This window comes from Seriola aureovittata, chromosome 20 (assembly GCF_021018895.1).
Source record: "Seriola aureovittata isolate HTS-2021-v1 ecotype China chromosome 20, ASM2101889v1, whole genome shotgun sequence".
NCBI lineage: Eukaryota > Metazoa > Chordata > Actinopteri > Carangiformes > Carangidae > Seriola > Seriola aureovittata.
Window position 1 is genome coordinate 17,900,275 of NC_079383.1, and position 21,243 is coordinate 17,921,517.

The 21,243-nt window shown below is 42.7% G+C and overlaps 1 protein-coding gene across 3 annotated transcripts in view; it reads right to left on the reverse strand.

Moving 5' to 3' along the window:
- LOC130161432 (cadherin-20-like) overlaps positions 1-21,243 on the reverse strand; it is a 77,871-nt gene that overhangs the window by 15,295 nt on the left and 41,333 nt on the right. For 2 of the 3 annotated variants that reach the window (XM_056364728.1, XM_056364727.1), the window contains exons 2-5: positions 9,761-10,060; positions 4,904-5,198; positions 4,382-4,501; positions 1,023-1,190 (exon numbers count right to left, since the gene is read on the reverse strand). In XM_056364728.1, the coding sequence (XP_056220703.1) occupies positions 1,023-1,190; positions 4,382-4,501; positions 4,904-5,198; positions 9,761-9,979 (802 nt within the window). In that variant the 5' untranslated portion in view covers positions 9,980-10,060. Of the gene's footprint in view, positions 1-1,022; positions 1,191-4,381; positions 4,502-4,903; positions 5,199-9,760; positions 10,061-15,865; positions 16,089-21,243 lie in introns of those variants that run through there. The other variant, XM_056364729.1, reaches the window with a different exon arrangement.

Below are 21,243 nucleotides of genomic sequence, written 5' to 3' on the forward strand. Positions count from 1 at the left end.
ATCTGTGGTTTTGTCTGGGGGGCTGATCCTCTCAAAAAAACCTGTAAACTCTCTCATTGATGTGTTCTAAGTGTTCGTACTTGGCGTTGAGATGCTGCAGTCCCATGTTATTGCCCGCATACAACACTGCTGCTTCTCTAACTCAGTGAAATGCACTGGAAACCGTAACTCAAAAGCATCAAGCATCAACCCTGAAGCAAAACAGTGTGCTGTTTTTGAAATTCAATCGAACGTCAGGGTCATTCGAGCGCTTTGAGTTGGGGTCACAAACATCTCCATATAGGGTTGGATGGTAAGTAAGATACTCAACACACACTCGTGATTTTTTTTCACAAAGATGGCGGCATACAAACACACTGTGACAAATGTACCTATTTATTCTGTCCTTTGATGTGATGGGGGTTGATATGGTTGGTGCAAAATGCAAATATAAGAATCTCCATTAAAAATAAAGATGCTAGTTTACATTCAGAACTTCATCTGCTTCATACTAAATTGAAAAATAAATAAAAATACAATACATGAGAATTAATTACTTATCAATCATTTTTAACCAAACATTCAACAGTTCCAACTCCCCTAACGTGAGGATTTGTTGTTTTTCTTCGTTATTCATCATCGTAAACAAGATATCTTTGGTTTCTCGACTGTGAATTTTTTTTTGTATTTTTTGACATTTTATAGATAATAGATTAATCAATAATGAAATAATGCTTTGCTGCAGCCCCAATACAAGGAATAATTAGTAACTTGGGAAGGTTTATGTAATAATATGATCCATTTTAAAGGTGCACAATGCATATATAGCGTTTTTGTATTGTGCCACAATGTATTCCAACACACCTTGCTGCACTGTTTCTCTACCTTTGAGAGAAAACTGTCCAGAACATTTACATTTTGCTCCGTTTTCAGCTCTGAGAGCATCAGACGGGGTTAGAAAAGGCTGCTGTGGGTTGAGGTAGTGCTGGGGAGTAAAGTAAAGGATAAAAGACAGGAGAGGAGAAGTATAGACTGTCCCTTACTCTGGTCAAACATGGGCGGGTTGTCGTTTATGTCGCTGAGCGTGATGTTGATGGTGGTGGTGCCGGCGAGCCCCCCCAGCTGCCCGCCCATGTCCTTGGCCTGGATGACCACAGTGTAGTTTTCTCTGGTCTCCCGGTCCATGTCTGCCAGGGACACACGGACCACGCCTGAGGAGGGAAAACCAAGAGAAAGAGAAAGGTCAAACGGAGACACAGGAGGTGAATTAAAGGTTGGTGACAGAAAACCGGTGACACAGATTAGGGTCATGTGTCTAAGCAATGTTTTCCTGGAATGTCAATGCTCTCCATGGGCCACACAAGAGGCTGCACAAGAGTTTTATAATGGAACTTTTTTTTTTCCAATGAGAGATTCCTTTCTCTTTTTTTTGACTCTTGAACTCTTAAATAAATCACACCTTATATTTTTTTTCAAACTCTAACTGTGACAAATATTTCAATTTTTAAAGTTGCACCAGTAAATATAGTATCTACTGAATGTAAAAATTACAATAACTACATGTAAAGCAGATGCATGTCGGAGCTTTAGCTGCACTAGGTAACATTAAATGTTTTTCATCTCTTGTACCTTCGGTTTAACTGGGTGTAGGATTTCTTAAACATCATGTTTACCATATTTTCCTCACATACACAGATATAGGGCAGTTATCTTGCTCAAAGACACTTCCACATGTAGACAAGAGGAGATGGGAATCAAACCACTGACCCCACAATTAATGCTCAACCAAAGCACCCCAATTTCCTTGAAAGGGATTTGGAGATTTCTGCAGGTAAAAACTTGGTCTCATATATATCTAATCAAGTTTCTACCATAGCTTTATAGGTGCATTACAAAGACTTAAGATGGGGAAAGGATCACTGTGATGGCAGCAAGGCAGGATAAAAGGAAAAATCAATACTTGTGGCAGTGCATCCTTGCATCCAAAATAAGCAAATCCAAACTTTGACTTAAACTGAAACTGAGGTAAAGGATTGTTGCTTCTAGAAGTTAAGTTTTTTTTTTTCAGGTATATTCGCGCTGTAAGAGAAAAACTGCACACTCTGTCCTGGTATCTAACTGCTCTGTCAGCACAGAAAAATAATAATTTAACACATTCGAGAGAGCAGTGTCCATTGTCACGAGTAAGCCTTAAGGTAACCATCCTTATTGGTTCAGGCTGTGGGCAGAGGAGAAACCTTATTACTGACCTCATCCAGGTAAATGCAGTTTTTACAGTAACAGATGACTGCAGTACATTAAACCTGCCCTAACCGGTACATAACCTTCAAGGATGTTTGATTCTATCAGTAAATGTGTACTATTACCAAAGAAATCCACACATAGCTAGTATACATGCAGCATAATCCAACCAAGGTCGATTGGTGAGACTTTGAGCTGTATGTGTTAAAGTTTTACATTGTGTTCCACACCAATAAAACCCTGACTGCCGTGCTTATGCCGAGGCAGGGAGGCTGACTGATAGCTGTAGAGCCACTTGTGTTTCAGTGATGGATGAACCTACAGCAGCAGCACTCTGACTGGCAGCTGATGGGCAGAGTAGCCTGAGAGGTTTGGCAACAGATTTCAGTGCTGACAAACAACGAAATGAGGCAGCTGTGGTAAACAATGGCCAGTGACTCTCTGCTTTTAGGAAGCTAATGGATTTTTGGATGTGGTGGCTTCAGTTGTAACGGCTGTTACCATGAGCTGCAATGCTGTAGTTAGATATTAAAGTTAAAGGGGTTTTAGCTGCATATTTACATGTTTTGAATAATTAGTTTTTTTATTGCTACTGCTTTGCTTTATTTGTTAGACTATGTGGCCAAAAGTATCTGGACACTGGAAAAAACATATGTAAACGCCTGAGCAATACACCTATTTGCAATTGTTTAACACCAAACCGTGGCCATTTATGCGCTGCTATATCAGCCTCCACTACTCTGCTTTGAGACTTTCCACCACATATTGAACCTTGCTGCAAGGATTTGTTCCCATTCTGGCACAAAAGCATTAATGAAGTGATGCTGGCTTAAAAGGTCTGGCTCACAGTCCATGTTCCAGTGCATCCCAAACATGCTGGATGTGACAGAGGTCAGGGTTCTGTGCAAGCCAGTCACAGTCTTCCACACCAAACTGTAATGCAAGTCAATTTACTTTGCAATTCTTTGCTAAAACCAGCTGTAATTATATGTATTTATATACATTATTTGCCATCTTCTAGCTAGCATCTTTTGTTGGTTAACTTTGTAGAAATAAAGGTTTCAGTTAATCTGTAGAGAATAAGACGAGGAGAATGATACCACTCTTATACCAGTAAGCATGGAGCTAGATCCAGGAGGCAATTAGATTAGCTTAGCTTAGCTTAAAGACTGGACACATTTTCTGTGGACAGAGCCAGGGTAGCTGTTTCCTGTCTTTATGTTAAGCTAAGCTAACTGCATCCTGGCTCTAGCTTTGTACTTGATGCACAGGCATGAGGCTGATATTGACATTCTCACCTTAATTTTCTTGAAGAAAGCAAAATGTCAAACTATTCCTTTAATGAGGATGTGACTTAAATGCAGATTCTATGTTCACAATGATAGATTACTTATTGATTTTCATAAAATACTGAATTTAATGGGTGTCAATGCTGCCTGGAAGGTTACATTAAAAAATTGAAATTACATTGGCATTGTTTGATTAATGATTGGCAGCAATGTAAATTATGTCTGATGTACAATAAACAGACAAAAAAAAACCCAGTAAAATCACAATCATGGCCCTTTAAAGCCAGATGGAAACTGATGTGAATCTTTTTGAAGCTGTGGGAAAGTTTCTAAAACCACTCGATCACTTTAGCGCGAAGGGGGCTGCCTGTCTTATTCTGTCCTCATTTTCAACAGAGAAGTCACACTTTGAGCTTAGCGCGTCTTTTTTGTTGAGTGCCAGGAGTTTGAAATACTGCAAGTTGCAACATAAGAGCATGCAGTGTTCCAGACAAGTGTTTGGCAGTCTCATAGCAACAACAGGAGCCATGCTGAGCTTCCCACATTCAAAGCTGGTTGCTATAGTCAGGGGCTTAAAGTGTGGACAGCTAAAATCAGACTGTGGTGCTATTACAGTGAGATAGGCTATTAGAAACAAGGTGGGGAATTAATGGCAGTTGTCAGGTGTTAGCAAATGCTGGCAAGTTTGTCGACTATATCACATCATATAACATCATTCCTACTCATTACAAATTGATATGGAGCTCATAAAATAGTTAAAGTGTCTGGTGAAGTTTGAAATCCATCACACTCAACATGTAATGGATAAAAATACTGGTTATCGTTTTAGAATGTGTTTTAAAAAGAGTTGCGCGGCATGTGTGCAGTCGTACCGCTCTTAGCGTCCACTGAGAAGTAAGGCTGGCCCTCCAGGATGCTGTAAACCACGCGAGCACTGTTGCCATACGTGGGGTCGTCCGCATCTGTGGCGGTCAGCTGGATCACAGATGTTCCTGCGTACAAATAGAGGCAAAGGTGACGAGGAGTAGGAAAAATGAGAATTGGAGGAGAAGGGAAGATAGTGATCAGCTACATAAAAATTAACATTTTAATCAAAGAAATAATTTTGAATTGAGTTTTTTTTTTTTTATCTGTGGCTGGAGCAGCTCCAGGAATGAACTACGCTTATTTACTTCAAAGTAACCACAAAAGCAGGTTTATGAATAGTGAATGAAGCAGATGGAGACGAGCCTGTAAGAACAAGCGACAGCGATAACTCTGCAGGGCTGTTATGTACTTTGCTATTGTTCACCACGGCTGCAAACTTCCAGCAGCCGCTCCCTTCAAAACAAACACCGCAAACATGCACAGGCAACAGTTTAGTCCATCTGTCTGCCTTTCTGTCTCCTACTCACCTATTTTGGACATTTCAGGTACGGTTGCCTGGTAGGGTCCGTCAAGGAACTTCGGCTCGTTGTCGTTGATGTCCTGGATCTTGACGATGAACTCGGACTCAGGCTCCAGAGGCCTGTCCGTCAGGCGGTTGCGGGCCTGGGCGCGGAGGATGTACTGGGCCTTCACCTCCCGGTCGAGCCTCTGGATGGCGTGGATGTCCCCCGTGCCGTCATCAATGGTGAAGGTGGTGCCAGCTCCCTCGCCCGTCAGGATGTACTTAATGGAGCCGTCGCCTTTATCCATGTCTGAGTGAAGCTGTAGGGAAGTCAAAAGATTTTATCCCACAACGCAAATACTCAAAAGTAAACTATTTAAACTATTTTGGGGACATCTAAAGGGTTTCAGGAGTAGCGTGGGACAACAACAACAGCGTTCCCATATGGTCAAATCTGAGCCCAAACTGTCTCAAAAATCCTAAACACATATTCGAAACAGATAAAATGGCATCAAAAAAGTGTGCTCACAAGTTGAAACTAACAGGAATCTAACCAGCATATGGCGCAGTCCAAAGTATTAGGACAGTGAAGTGTTTTTGAGGACGTTTAATTGGGTCACAGTCCTCTGGTTTTAGAAGCACAGTGATCCTAAAACATACAAACAACACAATCAAAGCACTTTTTGGGGCCAAAACAGTGGAAAGTTATTGTCTGTCCAAGTCAGCCACATGATCTCGGTCCAAATGAACATGTGTTTCACTTGATGAGGAGCAGACCATAAGCAAAAAAGCCAATATGGAAAGAAATGAGAATGAGCTTAAATGGAGCTTCACCACAGGCCTGGTAGAGCGTATTATCTATTATTTCAACAGGAAATTGATCACTTATTATTCAGTATTCAAACCATTTTGTGGTTCCAGCTTCTCCAGTGCAAAGATTGGATACTTTTTTTAATACTCTTTTATATCTTCGTAAATTGACTACCTTCAGGTTTTGGATTGCTTCTCTGACAAAACAAGCAATGTGAAATCACCATTTTGGGCCCTGACATTATTTTTTGACACTTAATAGATTAAACAATGAATTAATAAAGTAAGAAAATAATGAAACAGATTTATCTGATAATGAAAATCATATTTAGGAGCTGCCTTACTTGAGAGTTGAGTCATTCATTTCAAAGGATTTGAAACCAAATATTAAATATTTAGGTTTATTTGTTAAATTACCTTCTGTCTCTTTATGTAAAACTGGCTTAAACTCCTACACTGTTCATTTGATGTGGATGTAAACACCCTCAAATTAAAGCCGTGAGTCTGCACTTTAAGCTCCATAGACACTGGTTCATTTTGAGTTCAGGACTGCTTTAAATTACGAAAAAACGTGACACATTCAGTCCATATGCTACATTGCATAAAAGTATATATACATGACAATATTGTCAACATATTCCCCCCTAATTGTAGCAGTGGGTACATTAACTCCAGCCCTCCAGGGATGGCGCGCAGTTATAAGCATACCTTAATACTGTAGCTCTGAGTTGGTCTCTAATCACAGCTTACAGCCTGTTTGTTGCCATGGACCCTGCAGTGCAATCAGAAGTCTTTTGTGGCCTGTAAGTGCAAATGCCAGCCTGTTGATGTGCAATCACTTACTTTGTACTTAAAGGGTCTCTGCTGTATGATGGCACTGGCAGAACGCAATTAAATGCCCCCATTGAGGTCTGTCTCGTACATAATCAACAGGCGTGCACAACATGGTACAAAAATACCCCCACCCCCCCTCCACAGCTGAAAACACACTCATTTAAAGTTACTTGCGTTGGCCGTTTGTAGTCTGGGGTCACTAAGTGGAATGACCACGCCGAGGCTGTCGAACTGCTGAAAGCTTGCAGCTACAGCACTTGTCATTATTCTGGCGATAGTTTGGCAGCAATCTTCACAATACCTTCCATTCCCGAGTAGCAGACAATACAGCTTTCCCTATCTCTTTGGACAGCGCGCCCACCTGAACTCTCTCCTCTAAAGCGACATGCGGCCCAGCTCGGCCCAGAATAGATTTTTTTAATCAACACCCCATTCAGGGCTTCAGCCCTGTGTCTCGTGGTGATATATCTCAGGCCGATGCCGTTCCCTCGCCTCATCCGCCTTCTTCTGCTCTGATCCCTCCTTTCCACCCAAGCCAATGAAAAGAAGGAGTCTGACACTCAGGCTATCAATTACCTGCTCCATCTCAGCCCCAGCCTAAAGCCCAAATACTCTAACATCCCAACGGCTCTGAATACTAAGTTCCTCAACAGAGGACAGGCAAAGTAGGCTGAAAAAAACCTAAGGGGGAAGGCTACATTACATCTTTCTCCTGCTTTGTCATATTCTACAATGCCTTTCTGCCTTGAGTGGCTCTCTAGGTAGTAGCCTGGCCTGTCAAAATCACTTCATCCAGCTTAGAAAAAATTAGGATGGGTGGCTTGAAAAGAATCAGTGAAAAAATGCTAAATGGGAAAGAAGAGAAGGTTAGATGGGAGTGAATATGCTACAGCGACTGTAAGGAATTTTTCATGTCACATAAGCAGATACAGTACTTCATTCTACAGCTCTCTCAGGACTTGTTACTCTTCTACCCTTTCAGACCACGTGACTTTTCAGAATCCAACATTTTCCTCGGTATTCCCGAACGGTGGTGGTGAAATTATTCCATAACACTAATTAGGTAGGTTTGCATCATTCCCAAAGGGAAATTTCAGAGGATGAGTGGTTAGTGCTCCGGTGTTGTTAAAAGCCAATGAGGAATACTGATGAAAATTCAATCAAAGGTTTGGAATCAGAGTTTTCAGATCAGGGCAGTATATCTTTTTAGGAATCTGGAAAAGTTTCACAGTTTACATGCAAAACAATATAGTGTTTGATCCAGGACTGTCTAAAATTGTGTCAAAAAGGCCCATTGATATTTTATTCTCATTCAAGGGGCAAAATTAGAAATACAGCAAAAACTGTATACCTGTTGAGTGCTACAATTAAAATGATGGGAATTGATGTTTGATATGTTAAATTCAATTACACTAAAGAAACTTGTATGTTTAGGAAAGAAAAACAAAAAACAAATGGATAAAAAAATAGGGCGATCAATAAATTACCTGTTTATATCAAAGTGAAAATTTACTAAACTTGTGAATCAGCTGGATTTCTCGGGAATCCATCTTGCCGAAGCTTCTGGCCCAACATATGCCTGGGTAAGTGGCCAGAGTCTGGAAAATATACTTCCCAATCTGGGCAGATTTCGGCTATTATCCTACGCTATTGGCTGACAGCCAGAAGATTTTGTGAGTGCGAGCCAGAATTGATCCAGATTCGCGCTGTGGAACAGGGCATATACAGGGCCAGAAGCAAAGAAGAAGAAGGACAGCCTATGCTATCTAGCCTCCACAGCTCCTCAGACTGCAGGGTGTTGTTGTGCTGCGTTTCCTCTTTGGTGCTGTCCTACGACATCATATGATAGACAGATGGTTCATCCTATTACCTGCCAAAATTTTGATCACCTCCAACAAAGTCGTCCCAGATGGTTCTGTGTAACGTCTGGCGCATCAGGTTAGAAATGTCCCACTGACAAAACTTTTACCTACTTTTTTAATTCAAGTCAACTGTGGGGCTATAAAACCAGACTAATTAACTACTCACATTGTCTGACAACAGCTGTGGTTCCGAAAATTACTCAATCATTATTCTTAAAAATAATTATCACACTAAGATCCGCCATAATTAACACACTTATGGTAATAATTGCTGGTGAGTCAAAACTGACAATCAAAGCTGAAAGTATCATCTGAATTTATCCTTTTGACACCTTTAGCTGCTGAGCTAATGTTACGCTAGCTAATGTTACAGTTTCACAGACTGATGGGACATGCTACTGCTTAGCCCCGAACGTATAGAGATCTTAATAAAACGTGATTAAAATATTTATTTCATTGTGATGAAAAGTATAACTGTAGATTCTGACGACTGTTGGAAATGGTCAGTTCATAATATCTGCTAGCGTTATCGGTCAGTTAGCATCTGCTATCTAATTAAAATATAGTGGAAAATGACATGCACCGGCAGCTAATGCTAGATTTGCTATTGTTTGAGCATCCTCACTTTAATTTACAAGTTGATAACAATACATTGATACACACAACAGCCATTTTTGCAATGGAACTCTGGCTCAAGCACAGTTGGACTACTTATCATGAAAAGCTTCACCAAAAATGTAGCGGCAATTTTTGTTTCAGTTTGCAAGATTGTTGTGTCTCTCCACTGATGATGACTGCCCTCCCTATTGATCAAATGTTCAATTCACTTCAGCAACTAAACGATCAAAGTGCACCTTTGTGAGTATCCGTCGTCTGCTCTTTTCAGAGCATGTCAGCTGTGTTGCAGACGTGCCGTCCACTTCTGTGGAACGAAGCCGACTGAGTGAAGCCTTGGTTCAGGTCAATTAACTCAATCACTGCTGTCTGGCTCTGGTTCAAAGTGGACAGAAGAGAGGGTGTCCTAGTATGGACGCGGTGTATTGAGGGATTAAATTGGGTTTTTTTTTTTCTAGTTGTTGAAGCTTCCTTCTGCCCACCCATGATCTTCTCTTTAGCTCAGCTCTGGCCGAGCTGCAGCTCACCTCGAGGCTGCTGAGTTTACCTACAGGTTTTAGTTTGCACAGTTTGCAACACCTACACCGAGGCAGCTCAAGCATCAGGTGCAGCAGGTGGAAAGGTCATGCAGAAAAGTTGCTCCCTTCCTAGATCCAGAAAACTGTATGCTTAGCATTTCCCCAGGTTATACCTCCATTGTATGTGCATATACTGTATGTGTGGATGTTCAGGATACAGTAGCGCATTTATTTAACACTGACCTTTCCAATATAAAGTGGTTCCAGTCCAGTGTACTCCTCCAGGACAAAGAACTGGTTCCACACCCAGCCTCGTTTCACCCTCTGGAGCAGTGCTGAGCTGCCTGCGTTGTCCTCCTCTGCAGGCTTACCCAGAAGGCTGTGAGGCAGAAGGGTCAAAATGCAGAGGGTCACAGGGAGCAAGGTGCTGGCAACTGCTGGAAGATGCAATTCCACTCCCATTGTGAAGCACAGAGTAGTATTTGATTTCTGCGTTACTGCAGTGGCTTTCCGGTTCCCTTCTTTCTGGCTGCTGTTTGTCTCCTGGAAGAGAAGAAAGGAAAAGAACAGATGAGTCTCGGATTCATGTCCTGTTTGGACACCTTCATCCTTTTGTTGCATACTGAGCCCTGGTCTGTGTTGCACTAGAGACCTGTGCATGACACATTTTTGGTTTCCTGTCTCCTGCCTTCAGATTAGCCTTCTACTACTGAGTTTTTGTTGAGTTGTAATGAAGGGCTCCTCTTATGCTGTGGAAGAGGTCACATGGAGGAGGGGAGGATGTTATATGAGAGGAGAAGAAGACAAGGACAATAGGTACATTTTCACCTGCTTTCATTCAGCATTATGAGTTTCCACATAAAAGAAACTAAGTGGAAAATCTAGAAACTGGTAAAAAGAAAAAAGAAAAAGATGAAATTGTGGGCTTGTAACTTCCTTTTCAACCACAAATTTAGCTTTAGAGGTGGTTGTAGGCTTATTTTTTAATATTGGAGAAAGCTTTTGCCCCATCTCCAGTCTTCATGCTAAGCTAAGTTACCCACAGACAGACATTAGCCCCAAACTTTACAAACAGATAAGGAAGATTATGTTTATTTCCCAAATCGTTATTGTTCTTCACAATCTCTGAGGCACCAATTCACTTTTCCTTTCACTGCAGTTCCATATATTTGCTATAAAACCTTTATGGAAACATAACTAACGCCACTTTCGTTGGAGCCTGGAGGAGAAAGCCAAAATGATACCACCAGCTCCAGCTCATTTCCCTCCAGCTCGGGACAATCAGGCTTTTCACATTGGCAAAAAAAAAAAGAAAAAAGAAAAATGTGTAACCACACTCTTTCCTCTTCCTGTCATGAGGAGAGGTGAGCTCCTTCACACCTCCTGTAAAAGGCCTGGGGGTGTGATGTTCTGATATTTTAGTGTTTCTGTTAACAGCACTGCCCAGCTTTACTCACACTGTGTTCTGTAACTTCCCCTCAGCACTGCAGACCACTCATTACAAGTCTACTGTTTTTTTTTGTCTGTTTTTTTTCCATATCTCAGGTTTTGAAGGCCCCTATGGTATTGCCAGGATGCTGGATTTCATGCCTCTAAATACCATCTCCCTCTGCTTTGCTCTTTTTTGATTTGAGCATCATACGAATCTTTAAGATCAGCGAGGTCAAATCTGTGAATTTCTTGCAGGAGATGCTTTTTAAAGTTATGCATTGATTTAAGCTAATCAATACATTTTCACATGCAGCTCATGGTACCTACGCTGCCTCTTTCCATCTGGATCTTGTTTCTATGTATTAGGAGGATGGCAGCATTTACCCGCTCTTCCTGCATTAACAAGTTTGGGGGGTGGGGCTGGGGGGTGGGGGGGTGGAGGCAGATTTATGGTCAAAAGGCAGAGAGAAAGCAGAAAGGGAGGGGGAAAGAAAAGAAAAGCAAAGAGGCTGTTAGCAGGGGGAGATGGAAAGTTTGAGGCTGCAGCGGAAGAAAGAGAGACTGTTTGACTCATGGGTTGACTCCATTATGTTTTGTAAGAGAGAGTGCATTGTGCTGCTGCAGACTCTCTGAATCACCAAACTCAGTTAATCATTGTTGAAGAGGCACAAAAGGCAGCCAAGGGTGGGGGGGCGTGGCTGCATTGTCAGCAGGAGGCTGGGCCCGAGTGTGTGTGTGTGCACGCATTTGTGTGTGTTGTGTTTCCGCAGAGATGAACCCTGCGAGGGCCGCTTGGCAGGATGGCTGACACTTGACCTCGCTGCTCCCCCTCTTTTCTGTCTATTCAAACTGCCTGGTTGCCATTATGAAGTAAAATTAGCTCCCTGTTCTTTGCTCACAAGCCCCTGGCCTCCCCCTCTCAGCTCCTCCCCTCAAAAGGTCAAAGCTTGCACCCGAGCATTTTGCTCCATTTTGTCGTGTCTAATGAAGTGACATGCTACGTAATTGTGCTGGTAAAACATTTCACACATCTCTCTTCTGCTAATCTTATGGCATTTCACTTGTTTAAAGAAAAAGCAGCTGGTGTTTGCCACACAGGCCGGAGAGAAGGGATGGGAGGATGAGGGGATGAGGAGCGAGGTGGAGGGTGGAGGTGCAATCATATGAAAAAGCTTTGCCAGACTTAAGGCGAGGAGGTATTTTCCCACCGCACTGAAAAGACTCTTCCCATTTGAAAATCTGCCTTTTGTATTCAAAAAGAAAATAACACAATTTAGAGTTGTTATCTGGAGGAAAAAAATGACAAAAGAAGTTTAGCAACATCTGGCTTTTTATGGTTTGTTTTGAAAAGCAAGAAAGCCCTGAAAGGATAAAGGTGTTTGCTGAGAGGGAAAAGGAAGTGAGTGACAGTGGAGGAGATGTGATTGTCAGGGGGAGCAGCTGGTGTGACAAAATGATGGGCCATATTGTTATATCATGTTACCGCAAGTCCACCTGCTGCTCCATTAACTGAGATCCGACAACAGGCTATAACAAACTGCTCCTATTTGAGAGAGAGGTGGACGTTTCCTTTCAATGGAGGAAAACAAACTGCGGTAGTATGACTGAGCGACCACCACTGGGCTGAGGCACAATACATAATGTAACTGATCAGATTATTAATGAGTCACTAAAATAACTCAGTTCCCCTGTAATAAACACTCAATACCTGCAGGGTACAAACTCTTATGTGTTAAAACTTGGAACTGGATGCTTTGTCAGGAAGTCATGCAATCATGTCAAGTCATGTAATAATTTTAGATGATGCATTAAATCGGAGGTTTTACCATTTTTGGTTAATGTATACAGAGGTTTTATAGGAAATCCTGAATTCCTCACAGTAAAGTATTGGCTTGGTACCAGTAGTGAAACCACGCACCTGTCGCAAAAAACTGGTAATGACAAGTTTGAAACAATACCCAGCTCTAACAAATGAAAAGATTGTAGTGTTAATGTAATGTTGGGCTGAAACAACAGATCAATTGATCAAAAACTCAAATTTTTTGATAAATTATTTATTGTTTAAGTCATTTTTCAAGCAACCATTCCCTCGTTGTAGTCTAAATTTCAAGGTAGGCTGCTAATGTGATAGCAAACTGAATAACTTTGGGTTTTGGACTGTTGGTCAGACAAAATAACATGCCACTTTGGGCTTTATGTTATTTCAATGGAAATTTTAAAAATATTTTCTTAATTTTTAAATTGATTCATAAGAAAATAACCATTAGTTCCACTTATCAGAAACTCTTTGGCCCACCAAACTCCTATTCACTGAGCAAGGTTACCAAGGGCCAACTCAGTGTGTGGTACATTAGTATGAGTTTGCCCCGTGTTTAAGTGCTATGTGAAGCATTATTAAGTGTTGATTTCACAGTGGCCATGTCTGTGCTCCACTCACCTCAGCTCTAAAAAGAGGCCTCCCAGACTGTGGAAAAGGTCCTTTTAAAAACTGGGAGGACCCATGAAGAAGTGTTCCACCCACCCCGGCAGGGCAAGACGTCACGGCCAATTTGTTAACCACAATTGATTTTGCATGGTGGAAAGCAACGCCACCGCGAAGGCTCTGTATATCTCCGACCCAGGCGAGGGGCTGCATCGTTGCACATTTCTTTTTCTTTTTTTTTTTTTTTTTGAGATTCAGAAGCTCTAGCATGAGAAAGCGTCTCTCAGTAAGCTGAGTGGGTGCTCTTGCTAAATGTAGAAGGGTTTTTCTTAAATACAGCCGCTGAATCTAATTTCACTTCCCGGGCCGAGCCGTACTCCTCAATGAAGCGTAGTTTTTTAATTTCTGAATGCTAATGTTTACTCACTTATTTACACATAATTAAATTCAGACTCTGCTGCTACACTAAATTTTAATAAACAGGCCCTCCTGGCAGTATGGCCTCTGGTATGTTTTGTATGTGTGCGTGTGTGTGGGTACATAGACTGAATAAAATGACCAGGTCTGCTTTTCTAAAGCAAAGGGTCTATACCGACACTGCCTGCAGCAAGGACCCAGTTTCCTTAGCTGGCTCACAGGGAGAAATGGCAGTCTTCAAAGGCAGAGTCAGGCTAAGGGAGGTGTGTATTCTGGCCAAACTCTCTCAAGATCACACAGTTGTTTGTGTGTGGGTATGAATATGAGCTCTCTGTGGATGCACAGCATGCCTATGTGTGTGTGTGTGTGTGTGTGTGTGTGTGTGTTGTGCGTTGTGCTGCTACCCTCTATTCGTCCTCATTCCTCTAACCCTGCCACCCCTCAGGACAGAGACGCTGGCATGGGGCAGGCTTTGAACCTGCCTTTGCCGTGCTCTCTAATTGTGGGGAGCTCCCCGGGCCTCAGTCTGTGCAGCTGTGTGCGCTGCCACCGCTGTGCCGTGACGAGCGTCTCCCTCCCTGTGGCTCGTTTACTGTAAGGTGCGTTTAATTAATCGTCTCTCCCTGCACTCTCTATGCGCTTTTGTGTGCCGGCTGAGCTTCAGAAGTTTGCTCAACCCTCTGCTACTCCTGTTTCTGTTCCCAACAATAACACATGATAAAAAAATCATTCAATTTTTTCCCCCTCATTTCACCCCCCCTCTATTTACGTCGCGTCTTTTTCAACCTCTGTGTTACATCTCTGTTCATTTATCATTTGAACTCTGCACTTCATTTTAGTTTTCTCTCCAATTCCTTAATCCTTTCTCTGGTTTTGGACTCGCTCCCTCTCCTCCTCCCCAATGCACATTTAGTTCATTCATCGCTCGGTGGAGCCGTAAAAGGAGCCTTGTCATTTATGGAGAAATTAAATCACACAAACTGGCATTCATCCCAGCCACTGGTGCATGGAAATGATGTCACCATGCATAAGCGTCATCTGGAAAAGTTTGCAATCAGTGTCACTCCGTTGCAAATTAAACAGCGGCGACTTGGAGACAGATCCTTTCAAATTAATATCGAACTCATAATCTATTTTGAATTTTGTGGTTTTGTCTAGAAGGAGAATCTCTTGTACAGTCTTCATCCACCACATGGCTGCAGCTGGAGAATCCTCCTCTCTATTAGACCATTTCCTGTGCTGGAATGTCATGTAAGGAATCTCAACCACAAACGCCATACCAGAAACCTGAATGTGCTGTTAATAATTAAGGCCCGAGCACAATGCTCACCTTTCAGAGGATTCTTCATCGCCTCTCACCGACACTGATAATAGCAAGAAAAGTCTTTCTGCCCCGGCAAGAGCGCATACGCCAATCTCGTGTCTTATTTGTCGGCCCGAGGTTACAAGACAGGCGATAGCTTAATGGGTTTGATAGAAAAAAAAAATGAATCTGTCCTCATCTTGAGAAACCTTGGCTCAGGCTGAAGAATGAGGTCTGAATGCCAAACAGAAGTCCGTAAAGCAGATAGGCATTCCTCTCCTTCAGCATGACTTGTTTGAAGTAGCGACAGTGCAGACGTGCTGAGAATTGGAGCCACGCTTTGAGCCAGAGCTCGTGTTCACAAAAGTTTTTTAATGTGCCACCAAACCCTCCTCTTGGCTGAGGCAAGGCTCTCCAAACATTCAACGTGACCTACTTCTGACAGCCACACACACACGCACACGATACATTTGTCTCTGCAAACATTGTTTATCAATTAACACACACACACACACACACACCCCCACACACAAACAACAAAAAAACAAACGTGATCTATTCATCAGGTGCAGTAATGATACAGTGTTCCCATCATCTCTCCATCGCCACTGTGCTTCAGCACTCAGTTACAGCTGAAAAATCCCCTGTCACCCTTAAATCAGCGTCACCATTCCCTGTTTACAGCTTGAAAGTATCATTGGCACTGTTGTGTTTCAAAACCTGACTGGTGAAAGTCAAGAATTATTCTATTTTAGCAAAAAATTCAACACCTTACCTTATTCCTTTTCAACTCTACTCCTTTTTCTCAGTCCTTCTTCTGTGAAAAATAGTCGTTTTTCTTCTTCTCTCACCTCTTTGTTCTTCCTCTCCCTGCACGCTCACTAAATTTCCCTTGTAAAAGTTGTGAAAGCTGCTGCCTGCAGTGCATCAGTTTCCCTAAAGTCACCTTGGGTCCACGCTCTCGCTCACTGTCCTCTTTGTAAAGTTTCCCCTCTTTCCATCTATATATCCATATATATATAGATACATATATACTGTATCTATATATATATATATATATATATAGATACAGTAACTTCTCGTACTGCCTCCACTCTGTCACCACAGCGTTCTGCCTCTCATAGCTGTCTGCACACTCTCATCCCCAGTGTTGCCTATCTGGGGACCCAATCAGACTACAAGACCAAATGTCCCTCTCTTTACAATCAGTGGGACGGCCTCCCCCGGCTCCAGTGTAATCCAGCAATCTACAACCTCGGGAATGGGAAGGAGCAGTGGACGGAGGGGTGAAATTATCGCGAGGGGAGGGGGCTGGAATCAAAGAAGTGGGGGTGAAACCAGGAAAGGAAGGGATGGAGGAATGAGAAGAGGGAGACATGAGGTGGTAGATAGTGAGCAGCGGAGGGAAATTCTCCTGCATGCGCCACAAAGGCAACTCGTTTCAGTTTAGGGTATATTTGCAAGTGAATAAAGTGATGGAAGGGGGACTCAGGAGGAAAACTCAGGAGTGTGTGTGTGATGATTGCCAGGGGGTGCAGGGTCCTTGGATCACTGACCAGCTAAGTAGAAAGCGCAAAAGATGAGGGAGGGGGGACCCACCTTCCCCTCTCATGCCGGTGAACCTGCCCCAATGCATTTTAATAAGGCGGTGTTGTACACCGCTGGATCTGTAGAGGGATTTATGGGCATAGAAGATGAAGCTTTAAACTGCATTATATTCCGCTGCTTGCCCAGTCAGAGTCAAAGCAATTAGTTTTCCAAATTGGCAAAAAGATCCTGAAAAATTAGGTGCACGCCAATACACACAAAAAGTGCGGCGGAAGATTAGACATGGTCACGGAGATCTGATCCCTGTTTAGCACTGAGCGAGAAAATAGCAAGTGTTTCATTTAAGCAATCATGGAATTAATGCAGCAAAAAGAGGTTTTCCGAGTTGAGTCCTCAGGAGTAGAGGGACTGGGAAAATGAAATCATATTGGAGATGTACTCAACCATGTTTAAACAGAAATGAGAATATATTACACTGAAACAAGAAGTGTTCTAGGCTGATGCTCAGATTCTTGTTTTGTATTTTTTTCATTACATCGTCTGAGCTGCTTCCATAATATATTTATGGTCAGAATAACGTGATGGAGCAGCAGATGTAAGCTAGCAAACTTCTGAATTTGTCCAGTATTCATAGCCCACTGGGACGACTTTGCTCTTTTTTTTTTTCCACTCGACAGCCCTTTGACTCTCCTTAATCTTCCTGACAGAGTAATTTGGTGTGTTGTACAGCTCTAAAAATACAGATGAAGGCTGTTGTCACCCACCAAGCCAGATGGTCAAAAGGTTGTACTTCTCTATCGGTTCAATATGTTTTTTCTCTCTCCCTCTCTGTCCCTTTCAATATGTCTTCTTTCTCATTTGGCAGGTCATTCTTCTTCACCACTTGCCCCCCCCTCGCCGCTGCCGTCCCCATCGTCTTTGTCTCTTTGAAGACCTGACTGGTTAGCACCCCAGCCAATCTGTCAGCAAATGCTTGAGTGGACCCCCAGAAAAAAGGCAGGGGCTCCTTCTTTATAGGGGCGGGCCACAGAGAGGGTGGCATTCAGGCCCATTGAACAACACCTTCCATCACTGTGGCAGAGTAGAGGACAATAATTGGCAGAACAAATTGAACCTATAGGGCTTATGGAAGGGTCTCTCTCTGTCTCTGAAGTCTGTTAAGGTGGTAGACGTCGGGAAAACAAATCCTCCGGCCCCCTCACAATGGCCCAGATCCGCCGTAGAAATAGATTGGATACAGTTATGTTCTGCATGTTGCTGGACTTTGGTTCTGTGGTAATATGCAGGATGTTGTAGGGACACGGTGCTTTCACGGATCAGATCAAGTACGCCTACTCTTAAGTTTACAGCTGTAGGTTTATAAAGGCCATGACTTGAGTGTCTCCTCAGAGAACCTTTAACTAAGACTTACAACAGACTCTTCAGGAAGGCAGGTTTCATGATTGTTAGAGTTTCATATCCTCTATGGACAATTAGCTACCTTCTCAATTACCAGTCCATTAACCAGTCTTACATTGTCATTTTTATACATACTTAAGTACATCATTTTCTATACGTTTGTGGGCTAAACGTCTGTAATAACAGGACACAGTTGACAACAGAGATTACGCTACTGTGCTTGTAGTTTATTTTCTCTGCTCACAAACACTGTTTAACTTGACTAAAATCATGATGGTTTCAGTTGCTTATAGCAACAGCTGGAGTGGAAGTGATTTTTCTCAGAATATGCAAAGTAAATCTCGGGAAAACGTTTCATTTTTTTTCATAAAGACAGATGAAAGATGTTAAATGAAAAATTGCATTGGGTTACAAGTGGAACAGAGGCTAGCCTGGACGCGATGTCATGGCTTTAGCTCGTCTAACGCTATATTTCAGATGACCCACTCTGTCTGAATCTACACTCCTTCATAACGACACCAACGTTTAGCTCGGTATCACTAACTGAGCAGTCAGCCATTCACCAGAGTAATGGGCCACATTTCAAGGGCCTGGAACTGGAGGAAGCAGAAAATCCTCCACTGAATAAACACTCATGACCTGCACTCCCAAGATTGAAAGTTAAATAAGCTCTTAATAGTGTTGTGCATCCAATAGGCAATTAAAAATAATGACAACAGTTACGTGCAGCAGACTTGATGCACACACCCCAGGACGGTAATACCCTACTTGCCGCCTAGCCTACTTCACCCTCGCAGCCTTCATATGGAATAACCTAAACAAAATTCAGCCAGTCTCATTCAATGTATCACTTTGCCACCACATCCACCACTAGGGGAAAGCATGAAAGAGGGTTAGGTTTCAGAAGAACGAGATGAGAGAGCGCCAGAGAGAGGGAGCAAAGCCTCCATGTCATCTAAGATAAGAGGAGCAGCTCTCTTTCCTTCTGCCCGAGATTAAAAATGGCATGGAGCAGAACAAGCCTGAGTACAAAGAGCTCTTCTGTGTCTTTGGGGTGCGCAGTCAAGCCTTTTCATGTCTGATTTTGGCTACAGGTCGAAACAAAGGGAAATTAGACGAGGAAGCCATTGTGTCTTTGTTGAAGAAAGATGCACATGTAAGAGTGGGATTTTGTAAACACAAGCCAAGTTCACAACTGAAACTGTAACCTTTACAGTAATTGGTGTAAAAGCCAAAAATAAGATGTTTGGCCATAATTGTGAGACATCAGAATTGGCACAGGGTCGAAAGAGTGAACCGTGACATTAACTGCCTGCCTGGCATCATCTGGCTTCCTGCTTTGTGTGCTCTTGTCTTAGACAAGCTGTGTCTTTCAAGATCCCATTTTCCTGGTGACCTTTTCACCGTCCCCCTCCCACCCCCCCACCCCTCTCGTGTCTGAGCTACGCTACCTCGGCAGGGTATTGACTTTCACTCCGCCGTGTTAAACTTTGCCATCCGTGTGCGGCTTGTTGCAGAGCCTCCGCTGTGACAAGAGGCGGCATTCAGTTTGGGATAAAAGGCTCCCCGGGCTGTTTGATGCGTATTCCAGCGGGGATAGGCAGGGACTTGGCCTTGATGAGCTGACAGAAGCTGAGGAGACGTGGGGCCTCGGAGCAGCAGGACCACAAACCTCAGGAACAGTGTGCCTCACCCTGATATTTACCCCTCCCTGTTCTGTCATTCCCCATAACCCCTACTCTTCTGTACTGTCCCTGTGACCCTGTCTGTTCTGCTGAATCTGACATGAAAGACTAAAGTAACTTTTGAAGTAGAAATTAAGGGGGAGCACACACGTTGTGACTGATGCAAGAAACAAACACAAATGCACACAGAACATGAAATGCCTGCATTATGAATGTATTCTGTCTGCTATGTTATTCCTGCTAAATTATTTACATGTAGCCAACAAAAATGAGCGTAGAAAGAATAAAGGAAAACATGTTTCTCCAAATGAAAAATAACGTCCCAGTCCAGAGTATTTTAACTCACTCTGTGGCAGCATATGGGAAGTTGTTTTGTTTTTTTTATAAACTCGAGCATAAAAACAGTTTTTTCTCTTCTAAATGAACCTAAACTAATGGACACAATATCTCCAGTTCTAAAGGGCTCATACCCTGGTAGAAAGTGCACGCGTCTCATATCAGCAGGTTTGACTGAGACTATCTCCCTACCCCCACTTCCCAGAGTCAATAGAATAACAATTAGGGGGGGAGTGTGCGCGCTCCATTACACGTTTGGTATGCGGGGGGTGTACGCACAGGCAGCCACGTCTAACCAGAAACAAACACACACAGGATAAATGTCTCCTTTGTTGGTTTCTGTGTGTTTGTAGCTCCACACTGATCCAGTGATCAGAGGAAGAAATAGTTCAGCAGGGGTTTGAACAACACCATCCGCCACACTCCCTGCACCTCGGAACAAACCTGGCTTATCACAGTGGAAAAACCAGTGGCTCCTTTCAAACATACGTGGGTGAAAAGTTTCGGTTTTCTTTTCCTTTTTTCCACCTACATAAACATGATAGATCCAAACACAGGAAGGGAACAGCAGTTATAGCAGGAGGAGAGGATGCTTTATTTGTTCCATTTTAATCATCCCCTAAGAAGTCGAACTTGTGCAACACTGTAGATTAAGCTGTCATCCAATCTTGGCTAACTACTCATTAACTACTGGTGCATGAAAAATAAAATCAATTAGGATAGTCATGAAGTCCTCCCTCCACCTGAAGTTTTGCTCCCAAAGTCTGTAACAACATGCTCAGTCAAATTGTACGAGGGAAAATACTTTTTTTTTTTAACTACTTTTTTTTTCTCTGTCACCTGGCAACTAAAAGCTTCAAAGTACCTGTTCATCTCAGAAGGTGTTAGATCTGCAGAACCTTTGCTTTGCCACAGGCTTTATTCTTATAAATGTACAATCTGGAGGGTCAGAGAAGGACTGAAGACGATGAACCCTTTTACCAAAGAACATGACTCTCTCCCCTGTGCACTTACAGTGATTATTTTGAAGACCTCCATGTTGGTGACTTTACAACAGCCCGTCTCTGTGCGTCCACCAGGACAAAGAGGAGAGTATTAACATTAAACATCGTGCATGGCCACAACATAAAGTAAATATACCACAATAAACAACAGTCAGTTGAAATGTCCTTGAAGACAATTCATC